The sequence below is a fragment of the Hyperolius riggenbachi genome, chromosome 1 (genome assembly GCF_040937935.1).
Source record: "Hyperolius riggenbachi isolate aHypRig1 chromosome 1, aHypRig1.pri, whole genome shotgun sequence".
In the NCBI taxonomy this organism is placed as follows: domain Eukaryota; kingdom Metazoa; phylum Chordata; class Amphibia; order Anura; family Hyperoliidae; genus Hyperolius; species Hyperolius riggenbachi.
In genome coordinates, this window is record NC_090646.1 from 568464501 (window position 1) to 568483692 (window position 19192).

Sequence of the window (19192 nt, forward strand, 5' to 3'; positions counted from 1 at the left end):
ACTGCATTGAGGCCACTGGACCAGAGGGGCACACTAGAGGACCTCCTTCATCCATCTTACTAGCTTTTCATTGGTGCTTTGCTGGTTATGAACACCTTTATAAGTGCATTGCATAGTGGTAATCCTTAACAAACTTTTTCCTTACTCTTATTACACCTCTCTGACACTGAAACAGTCCTTTATGCTGGGAATACACGGTTAGTTTCTGCCGTGCGTTTCTCCTCTCAATCGTTTTTGCTGCTCGATTCTGCAGTCAATTCTCTTATCTTCCGCTCATTCTTATCTTTTCCCATTCACTTCTATCAGAAAATGAGTGGCCAAAGAATCGAAAGGGAGATCGGACATGTCGGAAATGATCTCTCGAACCATCTAATCACCTAAAAAACGAACCGTGTATTCCTAGCATTAGATTTTAGGGCTCCACATCAATATAGTGTTTGGGGCCCCATGGAAAACTCGCACTGGGGCTCTAAGCTCCTTAGTTAAGCCACTGGTAATAGCCAACTTTTTCATTCATCACAGGCAGGGCCGGCCCGCCCATGAGGCGGGGTGAAACTTTTGCCTCAGGTGGCACTTCTGGGGGGGCAGCACCCGCCCGTCCATGTGTGTGGGGGGCCGACCGAGCTGGAGGGGATAGCGGGCAGGAAGGGGGTATTGGGCCTAGTGGCGGGGAGGGGGGTCGGACCCCCCTCCCTCGCCTGGGTCCCCCGTCCTCCGCTCCCCTCCAGCTTTAAAAAGGTCCGTGCTGTGGCTGCAGCTATTCGTAAGAGGCAACGGGCGGGGATTACTCACCTCTTCCTCGTTCCAGGCCAGCGTGCGCTCCACTGACGTCACTTCCTGCTACGCCACAGGAAGTGACGTCAGTGGAGCGCACGCTGGCCTGGAACGAGGAAGAGGTGAGTAATCCCCGCCCGTTGCCTCTTACGAATAGCTGCTGCCACAGCACGGACCTTTTTAAAGCTGGAGGGGTGCGGAGGACGGGGGACCCAGGCGAGGGAGGGGGGGTCCGACCCCCTCCCCGCCGCTAGGCCCAATACACCCTTCCTGCCCGCTATCCCCTCCAGCTCGGGCGGCCCCCCACAACAACGGCTTGGGGGGGGGGGGGGGCGGCGATCTCTTTGAAAATTGCCTCAGGCGGCAAAAAGTCTAGGGCCGGGCCTGATCACAGGTTTACTTAAACCCCATTTCTTCAGACAAGTACTGTATATAATGTGACCCAGGACGTGTCACCTGGCTATTGATCCAGTTTAGGCTCATTCTCTTTGTCAAGTCAGGGCACCACAGCCTACAAACCCTTCCATCTTACATTTTATACCTCTGCTTACATTGTGAGATTAAATGTGCAGAGCCACGCCTTCAAATGTACCACAGTTATGCTGCTCATTGAATTTTCTTTCTGCCACATAGCTCCCACCAGATATACTGTATGTGTGTGTATTATCACTGTTAGTGTAATTTCATTGTATGTATGGATTGTTTATGTCACTGCAGCTTTGAACTACCACGACACCTACTAGTGCTATCTAATAATCATCTTCATCAGCATCATACTGTATTGTAGTATTATGTGTACAGTATGAATCGTTCATGTGTACAGCTGTCCCCAAGCTCATTTAAAAATCCAGAATGGTGGATCTGTAAATAAAAGCAACCTCCAAGTAGACCTGTTCCCCCTCTTTACACCTTCTGCTGTAAGCCATTCTGTCGTACCTCATGCCATCATCCGTCCTACCTTCTCCATAGTGACAATACGTATCATTCAGCTACAGCTCAGTGAGGTGTCTGTGTAGTGCTCACCCTATACAGTTGCCTGTGGGATCAAGTCCTGATCCATCCAGGTGACAATTATGGACCAGGGAGCTTCTTGGGATTACTGCGCAGGCGTGGCCGTACTTGCACAGGCACAGTACGGCCGCACTTATGCATGAAGAATAGCACAGCCACTTAACACATCCCACAAGCTCTTGGGGGGGTCTGTGCATGGCAACGTTGGGGGCCATGAGGATGTCATAGGAAAATATCTACATTTTTTTAATACCGCCTTAAAGTTCTGGCGCGTTGTTTGCTTTCAAATGGTTGGGCTAATTCTAAGATCAGTATCTGTGCATTTGGGAAGCTCCTTGATACACAGAGGCACCTGATATAAAATGTTGCTTTATCAACTGTAAATTAAATCTAAGCACTTCTTCTTTAAACAGAAAACCATGCAAACAGTTACTGAGGCCCTGACACTGCACTACTAAGAGGAAGTGTGGGCTAAAAGTGAAAAAGACATGCTGTACCCATATATCTGTAGAGTTAAATGAAGATACTGTTCTAAACTTCTGTCATCTCTTGTATATTACCACAGAATTTGCTTAACACATTAATATGGTTACACTTCCTGTTTTGGCAGCACAACTGTAATTAGTTACTGTGAATGTAACCTTCACAGGTGACCAGCAGATTTAAAACCTGATTTCAGCCATAGGAGTCAGCATAGTATTAGTATCCACCAATCACACCTAGAGAACATAGGAAGTGTATCTGACAGACAGTCTGAGCAGCCAGGAGGCAGTAACTACCAAACCCATAAGCCTTAGGGCCTGTTTTCACTACACACGGATTCTGGATGCAGAAAGACTCCAATTAATGCCTATGGGCCTGTTTCCAACTAAACATGATTTTTCTGATGCAGATTTCCCATAGGCATTCATTGGAGTCAGTTTTCTGCATCTGGAATCTATGTTTAGTGGAAATAGGCCCTTACTGCTATTATAGCGCAAGTAGGTGGGACATGATTAGCTTGAAATCACTGACTCCTGACCAGGGACGGATTTCTGGAAAGGCCACAAAGGCCAGGGCCTTGGGTGGTTGCAATCCAAGGGGGCTACTGGACATGAAAGAGCGGTTGCTACATAAAAAAGAGGAGGCTAAAAATAGGGAGCAACACATGAAAAAAAGAAACTGATGCTCAATGTGGCTGTTCATGAAGGTAAGGGGCTGCTGTACATGGATGATACACATGGAAGAGGGGGCTGCACATGGAATGGGAGGGGCTGCAGTACATGGATGATACACATGGAAGAGGGGGCTGCACATGGAATGGGAGGGGCTGCTGTACATGGATGATACACATGGAAGAGGGGGCTGCACATGAAAGAGAGGGGCTGCAGTACATGGATGATACACATGGAAGAGTGGGCTGCACATGGAATGGGAGGGGCTGCAGTAAATGGATGATACACATGGAAGAGGGGGCTGCACATGGAATGGGAGGGGCTGCTGTACATGGATGATACACATGGAAGACGGAGCTGCACATGGAATGGGAGGAGCTGCTGTACATGGATGATACACATGGAAGAGGGAGCTGCACATGAAAGAGAGGGGCTGCAGTACATGGATGATACACATGGAAGAGGGGGCTGCACATGGAATGGGAGGGGCTGCAGTACATGGATGATACACATGGAAGAGGGAGCTGCACATTGAATGGGAGTGGCTGCTGTACATGGATGATACACATGGAAGAGGGAGCTGCACATGAAAGAGAGGGGCTGCAGTACATGGATGATACACATGGAAGAGGGAGCTGCACATGGAATGGGAGGGGCGCTGCTGCACAAGAAAGAGAAACCACAACATACTTGGCCTAGGGACACAAAGTATAAATCCGGCCTCGATCATGGCGCTGACAGCTCATTACTAAAGAAGCCAGTACAGTTTTCATTCATTAATATGCTATTTTTTCTGTATGATGATCTCTGTAGATTAGTATGGATAAGGTTTTGGTGGAGGTGAACTTCAGGTACGAAAACACATACTTACCTAAGAAGAGGGAAGCATCTGGATCCTAATGAGACTTCCCTCACCATCCTCTGGTCCCGCGTTGCCAAGCACGGACCCCCCAAAAATTACCAACAAAGACTTTCAGTAGGAACACCGGGCGACACTTTCCTTTAAGTACGGTGACCATATGTCCTGCTTTACCCGGGACGCGTCCCGCTTTCGGGGTCCGCTGTCCCAGGCTGCATGAGGTCCCGGGAAACGTCCCGCTTTTAGCCACGGGACGTCCTGGCCTCGGGACTCTGGCCACCGTATCTGCATGAACTGGCTGCGGTGTCTATAGACGCCGTGCCAGTTCACTGCCCGCAGCCCCACTCCAGCCTGCATACTCTTCCGTTCCGGCAGGCGAGCAGGGCTACGGGAAGATGGCTGCCGAAGCCCTGTACTGGAGACTATTTGTGTCTCCAGTACAGGGGCTTCAGGCACCATCTTGCCGTAGCCCTGCTCTGCCTGTCAGCGCGGGAGACTGCAGTGCAGGAGCAAGATGGTCCCGAGAGCAGCGCACCAGAGGCCGGAGACTTCTGTCAAGTGAGTAAATTTTTTTTTTCCAGGTGAAATGTTGCTCACATTGTGTTTATTTTGTGCTGAAATGTTGCCCACATTGCATTTACTTTGTGCTGAAATGTTGCCCACATTGCGTTTACTTTGTGTTGAAATGTTGCACACAATGCGTTTACTTTGTGCGGAAATCTTGCCCACATTGCGTTTACTTTGTGCTGAAATGTTGCCCACATTGCGTTTACTTTGTGCTGAAATGTTGCCCACATTGCGTTTACTTTGTGCTGAAATGTTGCCCACATTGCATTTACTTTGTGTTGAAATGTTGCCCACAATGCGTTTACTTTGTGCGGAAATCTTGCCCACATTGCGTTTACTTTGTGCTGAAATGTTGCCCACATTGCGTTTACTTTGTGCTGAAATGTTGCCCACATTGCGTTTACTTTGTGCTGAAATGTTGCCCACATTGCATTTACTTTGTGCTGAAATGTTGCCCACATTGCGTTTATTTTGTGCTGACATATTGCACACATTGCGTTTATTTTGTGCTGAAATGTTGCTCACATTGCGTTTATTTTGTGCTGACATGTTGCTCACATTGCGTTTATTTTGTGCTGAAATGTTGCCCACATTGCATTTATTTTGTGCTGAGATGTTGCACATATTGCGTTTATTTTGTGCTGACATGTTGCCCACATTGCGTTTATTTTGTGCTGAAATGTTGCTCACATTGCGTTTATTTTGTGCTGATATGTTGCTCACATTGCGTTTATTTTGTGCTGAAATGTTGCCCACATTGCATTTATTTTGTGCTGACATGTTGCTCACATTGCGTTTATTTTGTGCTGACATGTTGTCCACATGGCGTTTATTTTGTGCTGACATGCTGCTCACATTGCGTTTATTTTGTGCTGACATGTTGCTCACATTGCTTTTATTTTGTGCCGAAATGTTGCCCACATTGCGTTTATTTTGTGCTGACATATTGCACACATTGCGTTTATTTTGTGCTGAAATGTTGCTCACATTGCGTTTATTTTGTGCTGACATGTTGCTCACATTGCATTTATTTTGTGCTAAAATGTTGCTCACATTGCGTTTATTTTGTGCTGACATGTTGCTCACATTGCGTTTATTTTGTGCTGAAATGTTGCTCACATTGCGTTTATTTTGTGCTGACATGTTGCTCACATTGCGTTTACTTTGTGCTGAAATGTTGCTCACATTGCGTTTATTTTGTGCTGACATGTTGCTCACATTGTGTTTATTTTGTGCTGACATGTTGCCCACATTGCGTTTATTTTGTGCTGACATGTTACTCACATTGCTTTCATTTTGTGCTGACATGTTGCTCACATTGCGTTTATTTTGTGCTGACATATTGCTCATATTGCGTTTATTTTGTGCTGACATGTTGCCCACATTGCGTTTATTTTCTGCTGACATGTTGCCCACATTGCGTTTATTTTCTGCTGACATGTTGCCCACATTGCGTTTACTTTGTGCTGAAATGTTGCCCGTTGCGTTTATTTTCTGCTGACATGTTGCCCATTGTGTTTATTTTGTGCTGACATGTTGCCCACATTGCGTTTATTTTGTGCTGACATGTTGCCCTCATTGCATTTATTTTCTGAAGTCTGGGGTAACTTTTGCTGCATTTATTATTTGATGGTCATAGTTGGCTATGTTTGCTACTTTGGGGTTATGGTATACTATTAAAGGGGAACTGAAGAGAGAGGTATATGGAGGCTGTCATGTTTATTTCCTTTTAATCAATACCAGTTGCCTGGCAGCCCTGCTGGTCTATTTCTCTGCAGTAGTATCTGATTAAAACCAGAAACAAGCATGCAGCTAGTCTTGTCAGATCAGACTTATAAGTCTGAACCACTGAAACACCTGATCTGCTGCATGCTTGTTCAGGGGCTATGGCTAATAGTATTAGAGGCAGAGGATCAGCAGGGCTGCCAGGCAACTGGTATTGTCTAAAAGGAAATAAACATGACAGCCTCCATATACCTCTCTCTTCAGTTCCCCTTTAAATAGCATCACACAGTTTCTGCACACCCATGATGCGAATCCTCGTTTGACCACATCATGGCGTAAACACTGCTTTCTTATGCCTCACTGTTACATCATTATGCTAGCTCTGCCCATACGATGTAATGACCACGCCCATTTTTCCTGCGCGGCGCAGCCCCCCATTTTTCGCCGTGCCCCCCGTCCCCGGTTGAATCGACAAAAATCTGGTCACTCTACTTTAAGCATGAGCACGGCGGTACTGTGCCTGCAGGAGTACAGCCGCGCCTGCGCAGAAAACTGGAGCCGCTTCTGTAGCAGCTTCTCTATGGTGAAATTTATGCTGTCCATATTAAATAACTGATGGTGGGGATAATGGAACAGCTACAATTTAACAGTAGCGCCCCTTTAAGAGATCTATTTAAAAAAAACAAAAACACCTGGATTTGAGCCATTATTATCATCTCTGTAGGGATGGCAATGCTTAGCAGAACTCATGGAGGAGCATGTGATCAGTTTGATCAGCTAATAGATTGATAAGGTTCTGATTTGCTGTGATGACGTCCTGGTTTAGCACATGATCATGATCAGCAAATCAGAGCCTTACAAATCTATCAGCTGACCAAACTGATCACATGCTTCTTCTCTCCTCAGCATCCCCTACATCTCTAATCTGGGTATATTTTAATAAATAAACCTAAACTGATGAGTTCAGATTTGCTTTAACATCTAGATGGATAGAATGTGCAGATTTTTTTTTTAGGTTAAGTGAGTCATATAATCTGCAGACTTCTCTTCTGCATATCTTAATACATACACTATACACAATGCTCAGTGACTAAGCCGCTGGTAGGAGTGGGGGCACATGTGAGTGGGTGTGAGGTACACACCTTTTCCTGCACTGCACTTCTATGAATAATTTTCCCCATATTTCTGTCAGCAGATAAGATTAGCACAGCACTTATCACGGCCCGGCAACACAGAACATACAGTTACATAGAAGTAGATCTCTGTAAGTCAGGCTTTCCTTGGGAAGCAAAATATTGTATTTCCAGGCCTATGTGATTACATGAAATATCACTAAGCATCATATATCAACAAGTGCTGTGCAGCAACACACGTCACAAAGCCACGACCTGCTTGGCACAAGCTGGTCTTATCTGAATTCCACCCAGCAAGGTGAGATATCATATTCAAGCAAATCAAAAACTGTTCAAACCAAGCAAGTGATAGGCACATTCAGTAAAACAACACAACATGCCATTTCCAGAAAATGTAGTTTTGTTCAGGAGTTAATTACTAACACTGCTCACAAGTTCATTTACAGGAAACCTACTTTAGATAAAAATAAAGATGCTGGTATTGTTAACACTGTTTAAAAAATGCTACCAGCCTGGCTGCCATACTGCTGACTAGACGCTGTATTCCAGGGATATTGTTTCTTAATTAAACTAACCACTACCCTTAGCCTGACATTGCACCCCTGGCACCCTCCCTCTCATCCTCAACCTCAGGGTACTGAATCCATTGCCCCTCTGCTGAAGCAGATGGTGTCGCCAAGTGTGAATCTATATCTGTTTTATTCCCTTTTATTTTTATAAGCAAATGTCCTGTTATGTGTCATTGTCATTTTTTCTTTAGTTTTTGTAAGTATTATTTTTGTAAATATTCTTTCCGCACTGTTTCAAGTTTTTGGAATATTTAATCTTTATTTAATAAGTTAGTCTACTGTGTACTAAGCAGATAATTTACATTTGCTTGAGAGAGACTGCAGAGTATTGTGTTGCATACCAGTGCCTGTGTTGTATGCCCGGTTGTTTTTCATTGCTACCCATGTGAGATTGCATTGTGTGTGGGTTTAAAGCCCGTAGCGGATTTCTGTGGCACATCCGTGTGCCCAAATTTCCTCCCATTGTCGCCAATTGCAGTTTTTATAATGGGAGCCTATAGTGGCGCCCTTTCTTCCAAGGCGCCGATGGCGCCATTTTATCCTGTTCTGACAGTGTTACTCTTCTGCTAATGCCTAGTGCTAACCTTCCCCTAACATTAACCTCAATTAAAACTAATCTGCCTTCCTCCTTAATGCTGTATCACAAGTCCTTTTACAATTCAGATTGTTAAAGAGACTCTGTAACCTCAAAAAGATCCCCTGGGGGGTACTCACCTCGGGTGGGGGAAGCCTCGGGATCCTAATGAGGCTTCCCACGCCGTCCTCTGTCCCACGGGGGTCTCGCTGCAGCCCTCCGAACAGCCGGCGACAGGCCCGACTGTAAAATCAATATTTACCTTTGCTGGCTCCAGCGGGGCGCTGTGGCTGCTTTCCGCTCCGAACTACACGGAAATACCCGATCTCAGTCGGGTCCGCTCTACTGCGCAGGCGCCGGAAACTTGCGCCTGCGCAGTAGAGCAGACCCGACGGCGATCGGGTATTTCCGTGTAGTTCGGAGCCGACAGCCGTCAGAGCGCCTGCGCAGGAGCCGGGAAGGTAAATAATGACGTCATCTTGTACGGAGGGCTGCAGCGAGACCCCCGTGGGACAGAGGACGCCGTGGGAAGCCTCATTAGGATCCGGAGGCTTCCCCCACCCGAGGTGAGTACCCCCCAGGGGATCTTTTGATGTTACAGATCCTCTTTAAAGAGGAACTGTAACATGAAAAGATCCCCTGGGGGGTACTCACCTCGGGTGGGGGAAGCCTCCGGATCCTAATGAGGCTTCCCACGCCGTTCTCCATCCGTCAGGGGTCTCGCTGCAGCCCTCCGTGGAGTCCGTGCAGCGGTGACGTCAATATTTACCTTCCTGGCTCCTGCGCAGGCGCTCTGATGGCTGTCGGCTCCGAACTACACGGAAATACCCGATCGCCGTCGGGTCCGCTCTACTGCGCAGGCGCAAGTGTCCTGCGCCTGCGCAGTAGAGCGGACCCGAATGAGATCGGGTATTTCCGTGTAGTTCGGAACGGAAAGCCGCCACAGCGCCCCCGCTGGAGCCAGCAAAGGTAAATATTGAACTGACAGTCGGCACAGTCGCCGGCTGTTCGGAGGGCTGCGGCGAGACCCCCGTGGGACAGAGGACGGCGTGGGAAGCCTCATTAGGATCCGGAGGCTTTCCCCACCCGAGGTGAGTACCCCCCAGGGGATCTTTTTAATGTTACAAAGTCTCTTTAAGACATCCTCCTAAAATAAGCCCTAGTGGCAATTGCTCGCTCTCCCTTCTTCCCTCCCTCCCGCCCGCTTTACCTCCGTGCAGCTGGCTCCTGTCCCCCTCCTTAACAAGGTTGGATCCCCCCCCGCGGTTTATGCCAGGCATAATTCAAACCGCTGATCAGCGGTGACGTCAGCTCATGCAGCCCAGTAACAGCGCTGCACTGTACAGGAAGTAAACACAGATCACTTCCTGTATATGGCAGCGCTGTTACTGGGCTGCATGAGCTGACGTCACCGCTGATCAGCGGTTTGAATTATGCCTGGCATAAACCGCGGGGGGATCCGATCTTATTGAGGAGGGGGAGAGGAGCCAGCTGCACGGAGGTAAAGCGGGCGGGAGGGAGGAATCTGCCTATATACACAGGGGGGTGATCTGCCTATATGCACATGGGGGATCTGCCTATATACTCAGGGGGATCTGCCTATATACACAGGGGGGTGATCTGCCTATATACACATGGGGGATCTGTAGGGGGAATCTGCCTATATACACATGGGGGATCTGCCAGTGGCGTAGCTAAGGAGCTGTGGGCCCCGGTGCAAGTTTTACATGGGGCCCCCCAAGCACTCTATACATAACAATTGATACGGCGTACCAAAACCTGCCAATGGCAACTACAGTGTCAGAGGTGCAAGAAGGGAATGGGGAACAGTGTGTTAATGATTACAAGTATTTAGAGCATCTATAGAAGTGATTATTACCAGCACAGGACCAATAGAGAGCTAATATTGTGCTTGAAGGAAAGCCCAATGGGGCCCCTCTGGCCCAAGGGCCCCGATGCAGTCGCTACCTCTGCACCCCCTATTGCTACGCCCCTGGGATCTGCCTATATACTCAGGGGGAATCTGCCTATATACACATGGGGGATCTGCCTATATACACATGGGGGATCTGCCTATATACACATGGGGGATCTGCCTATATACTCAGGGGGATCTGCCTATATACACAGGGGGGTGATCTGCCTATATACACATGGGGGATCTGTAGGGGGAATCTGCCTATATACACATGGGGATCTGCCTATATACACATGGGGATCTGCCTATATACTCAGGGGGAATCTGCCTATATACACAGGGGGGTGATCTGCCTATATACTCAGGGGGAATCTGCCTATATACACATGGGGGATCTGCCTATATACTCAGAGGGATCTGCCTATATACACATGGGGGATCTGTAGGGGGAATCTGCCTAGATACACATGGGGGATCTGCTTCTATACTCAGGGGGAATCTGCCTATATACTCAGGGAGAATCTGCCTATATACTCAGGGGGAATCTGCCTATATACTCAGGGGGAATCTGCCTATATACACATGGGGGATCTGCCTATATACTCAGGGGGAATCTGCCTATATACTCAGGGGGAATCTGCCTATATACTCAGGGGGAATCTGCCTATATACTCAGGGGGGATCTGCCTATATACTCAGGGGGAATCTGCCTATATACTCAGGGGGAATCTGCCTATATACTCAGGGGGAATCTGCCTATATACTCAGGGGGAATCTGCCTATATACACATGGGGGATTATTATTTTTTATTATTATTTAGTATTTATATAGCGCCGACATATTACGCAGCGCTGCACAGTGTATATATATATCTTGTCGCTAACTGTCCCACAAAGGAGCTCACAATCTAATCCCTACCATTGCCATATGGCTATATTATGTAGTGTATGTATTGTAGTCTAGGGCCAATTTTAGGGGGAGCCAATTAACTTATCCGTATGTTTTTGGAATGTGGGAGGAAACCGGAGTGCCCGGAGGAAACCCACGCAGACACGGAGAGAACATACAAACTCTTTGCAGATAGCGCCCTGGCTGGGATTCGAACCAGGGACCCAGCGCTGCAAGGCGAGAGAGCTAACCACTACGCCACCGTGCTGCCTATATACTCAGGGGGAATCTGCCTATATACTCAGGGGGAATCTGCCTATATACTCAGGGGGAATCTGCCTATATACTCAGGGGGAATCTGCCTATATACTCAGGGGGAATCTGGCTAAATACACATGGGGGATCTGCCTATATACTCAGGGGGAATCTGCCTATATATTCAGAGTAAATCTGGCTATATAGAGGGGGAATCTGGCTAAATACTAAAGGGGATTTGGCTACCCTCACAAAATATAAGACCTCCCTGAAAATAAGCCCTAGCACACATTTTGGAAGAGAAATTAATCTAAGACAGTGTCTTATTTTCGGGGAAACACGGTAGCTATGAATTTCCCAACTTCGCAGAAAAAAAATTGCACGTTTTCCCAAACACACAATTTGTGTGGTCTTTTGAGTATGAACTGCCTAGAAGTTCCTTTCTTCTTGCATGAATAATTAACTTCGCATAGCAGGAGCCCTTGTCAGTGATTCTCTACTCTTGGGCTGAGTGAATGGCAGCAGATTTGCCAGCGTACAAGTCAGTCTTTGTGAAAGCAAACCTGAACCGAAAATAAACTGATGAGTTAAACATTGGTATTTACAGTGGAGGAAATAATTATTTGACCCCTCACTGATTTTGTAAGTTTGTCCAATGACAAAGAAATGAAAAGTCTCAGAACAGTATCATTTCAATGGTAGGTTTATTTTAACAGTGGCAGATAGCACATCAAAAGGAAAATCGAAAAAATAACCTTAAATAAAAGATAGCAACTGATTTGCATTTCATTGAGTGAAATAAGTTTTTGAACCCCTACCAACCATTAAGAGTTCTGGCTCCCACAGAGTGGTTAGACACTTCTACTCAATTAGTCACCCTCATTAAGGACACCTGTCTTAACTAGTCACCTGTATAAAAGACACCTGTCCACAGAATCAATCAATCAAGCAGACTCCAAACTCTCCAACATGGGAAAGACCAAAGAGCTGTCCAAGGATGTCAGAGACAAAATTGGAGACCTGCACAAGGCTGGAATGGGCTACAAAACCATTAGCAAGAAGCCGGGAGAGAAGGTGACAACTGTTGGTGCGATTGTTCGAAAATGGAAGGAGCACATAATGACCATCAATCGACCTCGCTCTAGGGCTCCACGCAAGATCTCACCTCGTGGGGTGTCAATGGTTCTGAGAAAGGTGAAAAAGCATCCTAGAACTACACGGGAGGAGTTAGTGAATGACCTCAAATTAGCAGGGACCACAGTCACCAAGAAAACCATTGGAAACACATTACACCGCAATGGATTAAAATCCTGCAGGGCTCGCAAGGTCCCCCTGCTCAAGAAGGCACATGTGCAGGCCCGTCTGAAGTTTGCCAATGAACACCTGAATGATTCTGTGAGTGACTGGGAGAAGGTGCTGTGGTCTGATGAGACCAAAATAGAGCTCTTTGGCATTAACTCAACTCGCTGTGTTTGGAGGAAGAAAAATGCTGCCTTTGACCCCCAAAACACCGTCCCCACCGTCAAGCATGGGGGTGGAAACATTTTGCTTTGGGGGTGTTTTTCTGCTAAGGGCACAGGACAACTTAATCGCATTAACGGGGACATGGACGGAGCCATGTATCGTGAAATCCTGAACGACAACCTCCTTCCCTCTGCCAGGAAACTGAAAATGGGTCGTGGATGGGTGTTCCAGCACGACAATGACCCAAAACATACAGCAAAGGCAACAAAGGAGTGGCTCAAGAAGAAGTACATTAAGGTCATGGAGTGGCCTAGTCAGTCTCCGGACCTTAATCCAATAGAAAACCTATGGAGGGAGCTCAAGCTCAGAGTTGCACAGAGACAGCCTCGAAACCTTAGGGATTTAGAGATGATCTGCAAAGAGGAGTGGACCAACATTCCTCCTAAAATGTATGCAAACTTGGTCATCAATTACAAGAAACGTTTGACCTCTGTCCTTGCAAACAAGGGTTTTTCAACTAAGTATTAAGTCTTTTATTGTTAGAGGGTTCAAAAACTTATTTCACTCAATGAAATGCAAATCAGTTGCTATCTTTTATTTAAGGTTATTTTTTCGATTTTTCCTTTTGATGTGCTATCTGCCACTGTTAAAATAAACCTACAATTGAAATGATACTGTTCTGAGACTTTTCATTTCTTTGTCATTGGACAAACTTACAAAATCAGTGAGGGGTCAAATAATTATTTCCTCCACTGTATATAGCATCACTCCTAAATAGGACTTTCCTAGTATCCCACAATTTTATTTTGTGTTTAAAAGCTAAAAAAGGAAGTTTATTGTTTTTACTGTTTCAGCTGAGGCACAGTCTTTTAATGTTTTGCAGCTCTCATATTGAGCTATTCACATTTTTAAATCTATTCTCTGCACTCAGAAGTGTTTCTCTGCCATTCATTTGTTTTTAGGCTTTTAATAAGTGGTATAGCTAAGGAGAAATAGGCTCCAGTGCAAGTTTTAAAGTGGGCCACCCTTAAAGGAGTTATCAGGGATTTTGAAGCAAAATAAGTGCTACTTACCCGGGGCTTCGTCCAGCCCCAAGCTCCCAGCATGTCCCTGATAATTCCTTTAAGCACTATGTACATCATAATTGCACCAAAACCTGCCAAGGACAGCTGCAGTGTCAGAGCTTGTAATTGGTTATCACTGCGAGTTACACTACACTCTGACTCAAGTCCTACTGATGAGAAAGTGTGTCTTACATACCTGAATTCTTAACCCTTACAGTAAGAGAAAAGGAACCGAGGCTAGTTCTTTGTAGGCCTGAGACTGTACATACCCATGTTAATCACATGTTAATTTCATCATGTCACATGTCAGTTCATGTACCCTTTAAGGACATGGTGTAATGGCTATATTTCTTATATTCAAACAAAGAGAGAAGTAAGCTGAATAAGGTTTGCCATTAATATTTGCAATGTACGGAGCAGAAATGCTCATAAAGTAGACTTGCTCTTAATTATTATAGCCACTTAGCAAGGCAAGCACCTTCTGTTATGAGTGATGACAGTGGTGATGCCCATGGGCATTCACTGTAGGAGGTCTTGTCATAGAAGGCAGAGTTCTAGGGAAAGTACAGATAAGAAGCTCTCAGAATTCTTGTCTCACTTCATGTCTTGTATCTGCACAGGCAGCGCACATTACTGATTATTAGGAAAAAGTGCTTGTGAAATAAATCTCTGATCCGCCTTCAGTAACTGTAATTGAGTAATACCCTTGACACATCTCAATGACTCGCCATAAAGACGGACTTAAATAGATTAATTAAAGATAGATGTTAAGATTCATCACGCCTGAGGAAAAAGGAGCACTTCACTGAATCTCACCTGAATGAACATCCAGAAGAACTGGCAGAGGTAGAAGTAGTGAGTGACAACCGCCAGACCAGCACATCTGTTATGGGGGAGCTCTCAGCTCACTCACCTGAATGAACATCCAGAAGAACTGGCAGAGGTAGAAGTAGTGTGTGACCGCCGCCAGACCAGCACATCTGTTATGGGGGAACTGTCTGCTCACTCACCTGAATGAACATCCAGAAGAACTGGCAGAGGTAGAAGTAGTATGTGACGGCCGCCAGACCAGCACATCTGTTATGGGGGAACTCTCCGCTCACTCACCTGAATGAACATCCAGAAGAACTGGCAGAGGTAGAAGTAGTGTGTGACCGCCGCCAGACCAGCACATCTGTCATGGGGGAACTCTCTGCTCACTCACCTGAATGAACATCCAGAAGAACTGGCAGAGGTAGAAGTAGTATGTGACGGCCGCCAGACCAGCACATCTGTTATGGGGGAACTCTCAGCTCACTCACCTGAATGAACATCCAGAAGAACTGGCAGAGGTAGAAGTAGTGTGTGACCGCCGCCAGACCAGCACATCTGTCATGGGGGAGCTCTCGGCTAACGTACGCCGAGGCCAGAAATGAGATCTGCAACAAACAGAACACAGCAATCCATTAATAAAACCAAATATTGAAAGAGCAAAAGTTCAGCTGAAATACAATTAAAGTGACCATGGCAAGGACATAATTGCACATATGCCTATTTATGTCAGAAACAGCCACCGTTCCCAGTGAGCTTTGGTCTCTGGATTGTAAAGGGTTGTGATTATAATCTAATGAGGACCCCAGCTGAAAAGACAGTAATCAGCCTGCTGGACTTTACTTAGCAAGCTGTGCAGTGATAACAAAGGAGCTGGAGAATCGATCACCAAGTGAACCTGTCATGACAGAAATTATTAACAAGCTGGTAGTAGCGGATTGTCATAGTTACTCTGATGGTTCTGGCTAAAACAAGCATGCATGTCTAAAGTTAGATGTTCCACACAGCATTTTTTGATTTTTTGTATTCTGGTCAGGGCCCCACATAGGGCTCGATTCACAAAACGCGTGATAACTGCTATCACAGCAGTTATCATGCGATCTGCCGCTCGCAGTGCTTCTCATGTGAACAGCGTTAATTCATGTGATAAGCGAAGGTTTCTACGTGATCACGTGCGCGTTTCACGTGAAAAGCACACGTGATCACGTGGAAACCTTCGCTTATCACGTGAACTGTGCTCATGAAGACCACTGCAAGCGGCAGATCGCATGATAACTGCTGTTGATAGCATTTATCACGCGTTTGTGAATCGAGCCCATAAAGTGAACCTATTTATGATTAGAAAAAAATCTATTAACCCTTCGCACTCTCGCATGCAAATGTTCAAACAAATGCATTCACAGATTCACTCATCCAGGCATAACTGTTATCCCTACAGCTAAGTTAAAAGCCGGGGTTTTAGTTCACAGAAGAATGCATTCTTATGCTTAGTCACCTATACTGCGCAGAAGTACCCAGGTAAACATAGGTGTCCTAACTCTGGCCCTGTAACATGCATAGTGCAGACATGCAAACACATTCATTGCATCAAACCTATCAATGGATTAGGAGCACACATCCTGACGTCCTCTCCTGGGACAGACAGTGCATCTTACCAATCGCACAAGGGAGCTAACGTTATGTGTCCATGTGCACCATGCACATACACCAGCATAAGCTGTGTGCATGCTGCCAAACACATACAGGGGAAGGAGGGAGTGCACTGAATTAGACCCTAGCCACAGGGGTCAGTAACAAGAACAAAATACACATATCCAGGCACATCGCCTCTAGTTAGGACATTAAATAAGTTATTAAGGAAGGGAAGGTGCTGAAGGGGGTGTGGCCAGAGAATTAGCAACACCCCCTTCAGCACCTCCCTTTCCTTGATAACTTATTTGCATGTTTGCACTATGCATGTTACAGGGCGAGCATTAGGACACCTATGTTTACCTGGGTACTTCTGCGCAGTGCAGGTGACTAAGCATAAGAATGCATTCTTAGGGATAACAGTGGTGCCTGGGTGAGTGAATTTGTGAATGCATTTGTCTTACACGCCCAGTCGTCTTATACGCCGGAATATATAGTAAATACTTGTAGCACCAACATATTCTGTGGCCCTTTACAGAATGCAAAACAGACAGTAGCGAAGACCAGATACGTTAATAGTTCACACACAGTACAATAGGAGCATCCAGTTACAATTACAAAATGCACACATAGTTCATGTGTGGCATGAAAACATCCCTCAATACAAGTACATGTTCATTTGATAGAATAAGTACAACAAAATCAAAAAACACTAGGAGGTGGTCCCTGCCCTTGCAAGCTTACAATCTAGAGGTAGTCGGGTACAAACACTAAGGAAGGAAAAAGTGAGCCTTGCCATGAGATGCACATGTGAACAGGACTATGACAAGGAAAAGGCCTCTGAGTGTAGCAGCAAGTGGGACAGAGCTGGTAGGGAAAGCATATACATGTGGGGCTGGAGTGCAGCTGACAGCTGTGCTGCAGGGGGGGGGGAGGGGGCAGAGCAGTGTCAGCGTTTGTCCCAGCAGAGTGACATGTCCTCACACCGGTCTGTACACCCTATCTCCATACGGCTCTTGATGCACGTCATGTGACATGCACAGAGGGTAGCCGCAAGGAGATCAGCTCCGGCAAGTTTAGCAGCGGCTACAGTGAAGAAAGAAGGGAGAACATATTGTTCCGCTGGAACAAGGTAATGTATGATACTGATGTTGCTCTACTCATTGCATAGGATCCTCCACCCCCCATGATGGCGGGGGCTGCGGGGGCTATTGGTACGCCCTTGGTAGCAGCCTCACCCTGACACTGGATGGAAATGTGTCTGTGAAGGGGGGCTGTGACAGGTCATAAGCTTGTCTGAAGTGGTGTATTTGCATGTCTGCACTATGCATGTTACAGGGCCAGAGTTAGGACACCTATGTTTACCTGGATACTTCTGCGCAGTATAGGTGACTAAGCATAAGAATGCATTCTTCTGTGAACTAAGACCCCGGCTTTTAACTTAGCTGTAGGGATAACAGTTGTGCCTGGATGAGTGAATCTGTGAATGCATTTGTTTGAACATTTGCATGCGAGAGTGCGAAGGGTTAATAGATTTTTGCTGTTTTCTAGCCACACCCACTTCAGCACCTCCCATTCCTTAATAATTTATTTAATGTCCTAACTAGAGGCGATGTGCCCGGATATATGTATTTTCTTCTATTTATGATTAGGTGAGACTCAATCCTAAATTGTACATTGTGCCCGCCCCTTTCTCTCTCACTTTGCTCCTCCTACTGGTCACGTCACTAGACCAATGCCCACTTATCCTTTTGCCAATATCACATGACTAGAAGTGGTGACATTTGTTTATTGAAACAGCTCAATGAGGAAGAAAGTAAAGGATCGTGCCCACTATTTTTCTGATGACCATCAATCTTTTTGAGGGATCTAGCAATGTGGGTACAGGTGCACGATTCGGCAAATGATATTAGGCAACGTGCGGTGGCAACGACTGTCATATCGGATGCATGAAATCCCTGATGACTCAGCGCAAAGTACTGTGATTGCTTGACTTCCCATTCGCGCCTGACGTGTGCCGTTGCATGACTTAACATGTACCCGCCCGCAGAAAGATGGATGGGGTAACGCTCGCTGTCGGGGGACGTCACTGGGATCCATCTTCCTGGATTGCTAGGTATGTATTCAGCTTAACAACTCAGGCCAGTTGAGGGGGGGGGAGGGGTGATAATAACCACCTCAGCCGATAATCAAGTATGTGAATGGCAGCCCCCGACCCACAACCCACGAGCAATCCACCTGACTGATGGTCAACTTCATTGTTCACGTTGCTTCCCCTGCAGTCGTGTGACGTCATGCACGCGCCCCTCCACTGTCTCTCTGCCCCCTCCCCTGCATAGCAACAGAACTGGTTGTCATCTATATAGTTGACATGCATCTCTACTGGCTGGCCCAGTGATGCCGCCGCCCAAGCAGATTGGGTCCCGATCACCGATGGGCGTCATAAATCAAAGGTGTGTACGCCCCTTTAGAGATTAATCAGATGCAGATAGTACAGATGCAGATGCTGAAAGTACACAGAAGAAGTTAACTAAGAAGTTCACCCCTTTTGCCCATTTTTATAAATGGTCCCTATGGCATCCCATATTATCAATCAGTCAATGCAGCAGCATGTCAGCCTTTCAGCGAAGACAAAACAGGATCAAATTGTCATCATGTCAGGATTAAAACTGTAAATTCTTTAGATGACAATCAAGTTGGAAGAAACAACCGCATTTGCAGGACAATAGTCTAGTCTGTATCTGAATTATGATATTATTCTACAAGCAGTCCTTGTAAAATCAACTGTACCAATCAA

General features: G+C 46.2%; 1 protein-coding gene across 1 annotated transcript in view; it reads right to left on the reverse strand.

Annotated features, from left to right (window-relative positions):
• Positions 1–19192, reverse strand: part of ADGRV1 (adhesion G protein-coupled receptor V1) — a 629361-nt gene that overhangs the window by 114509 nt on the left and 495660 nt on the right. The window contains exon 85 of the mRNA XM_068247792.1: positions 15258–15374. Coding sequence (XP_068103893.1) covers positions 15258–15374 — 117 coding nt within the window. The remainder of the gene's footprint in view (positions 1–15257; positions 15375–19192) is intronic.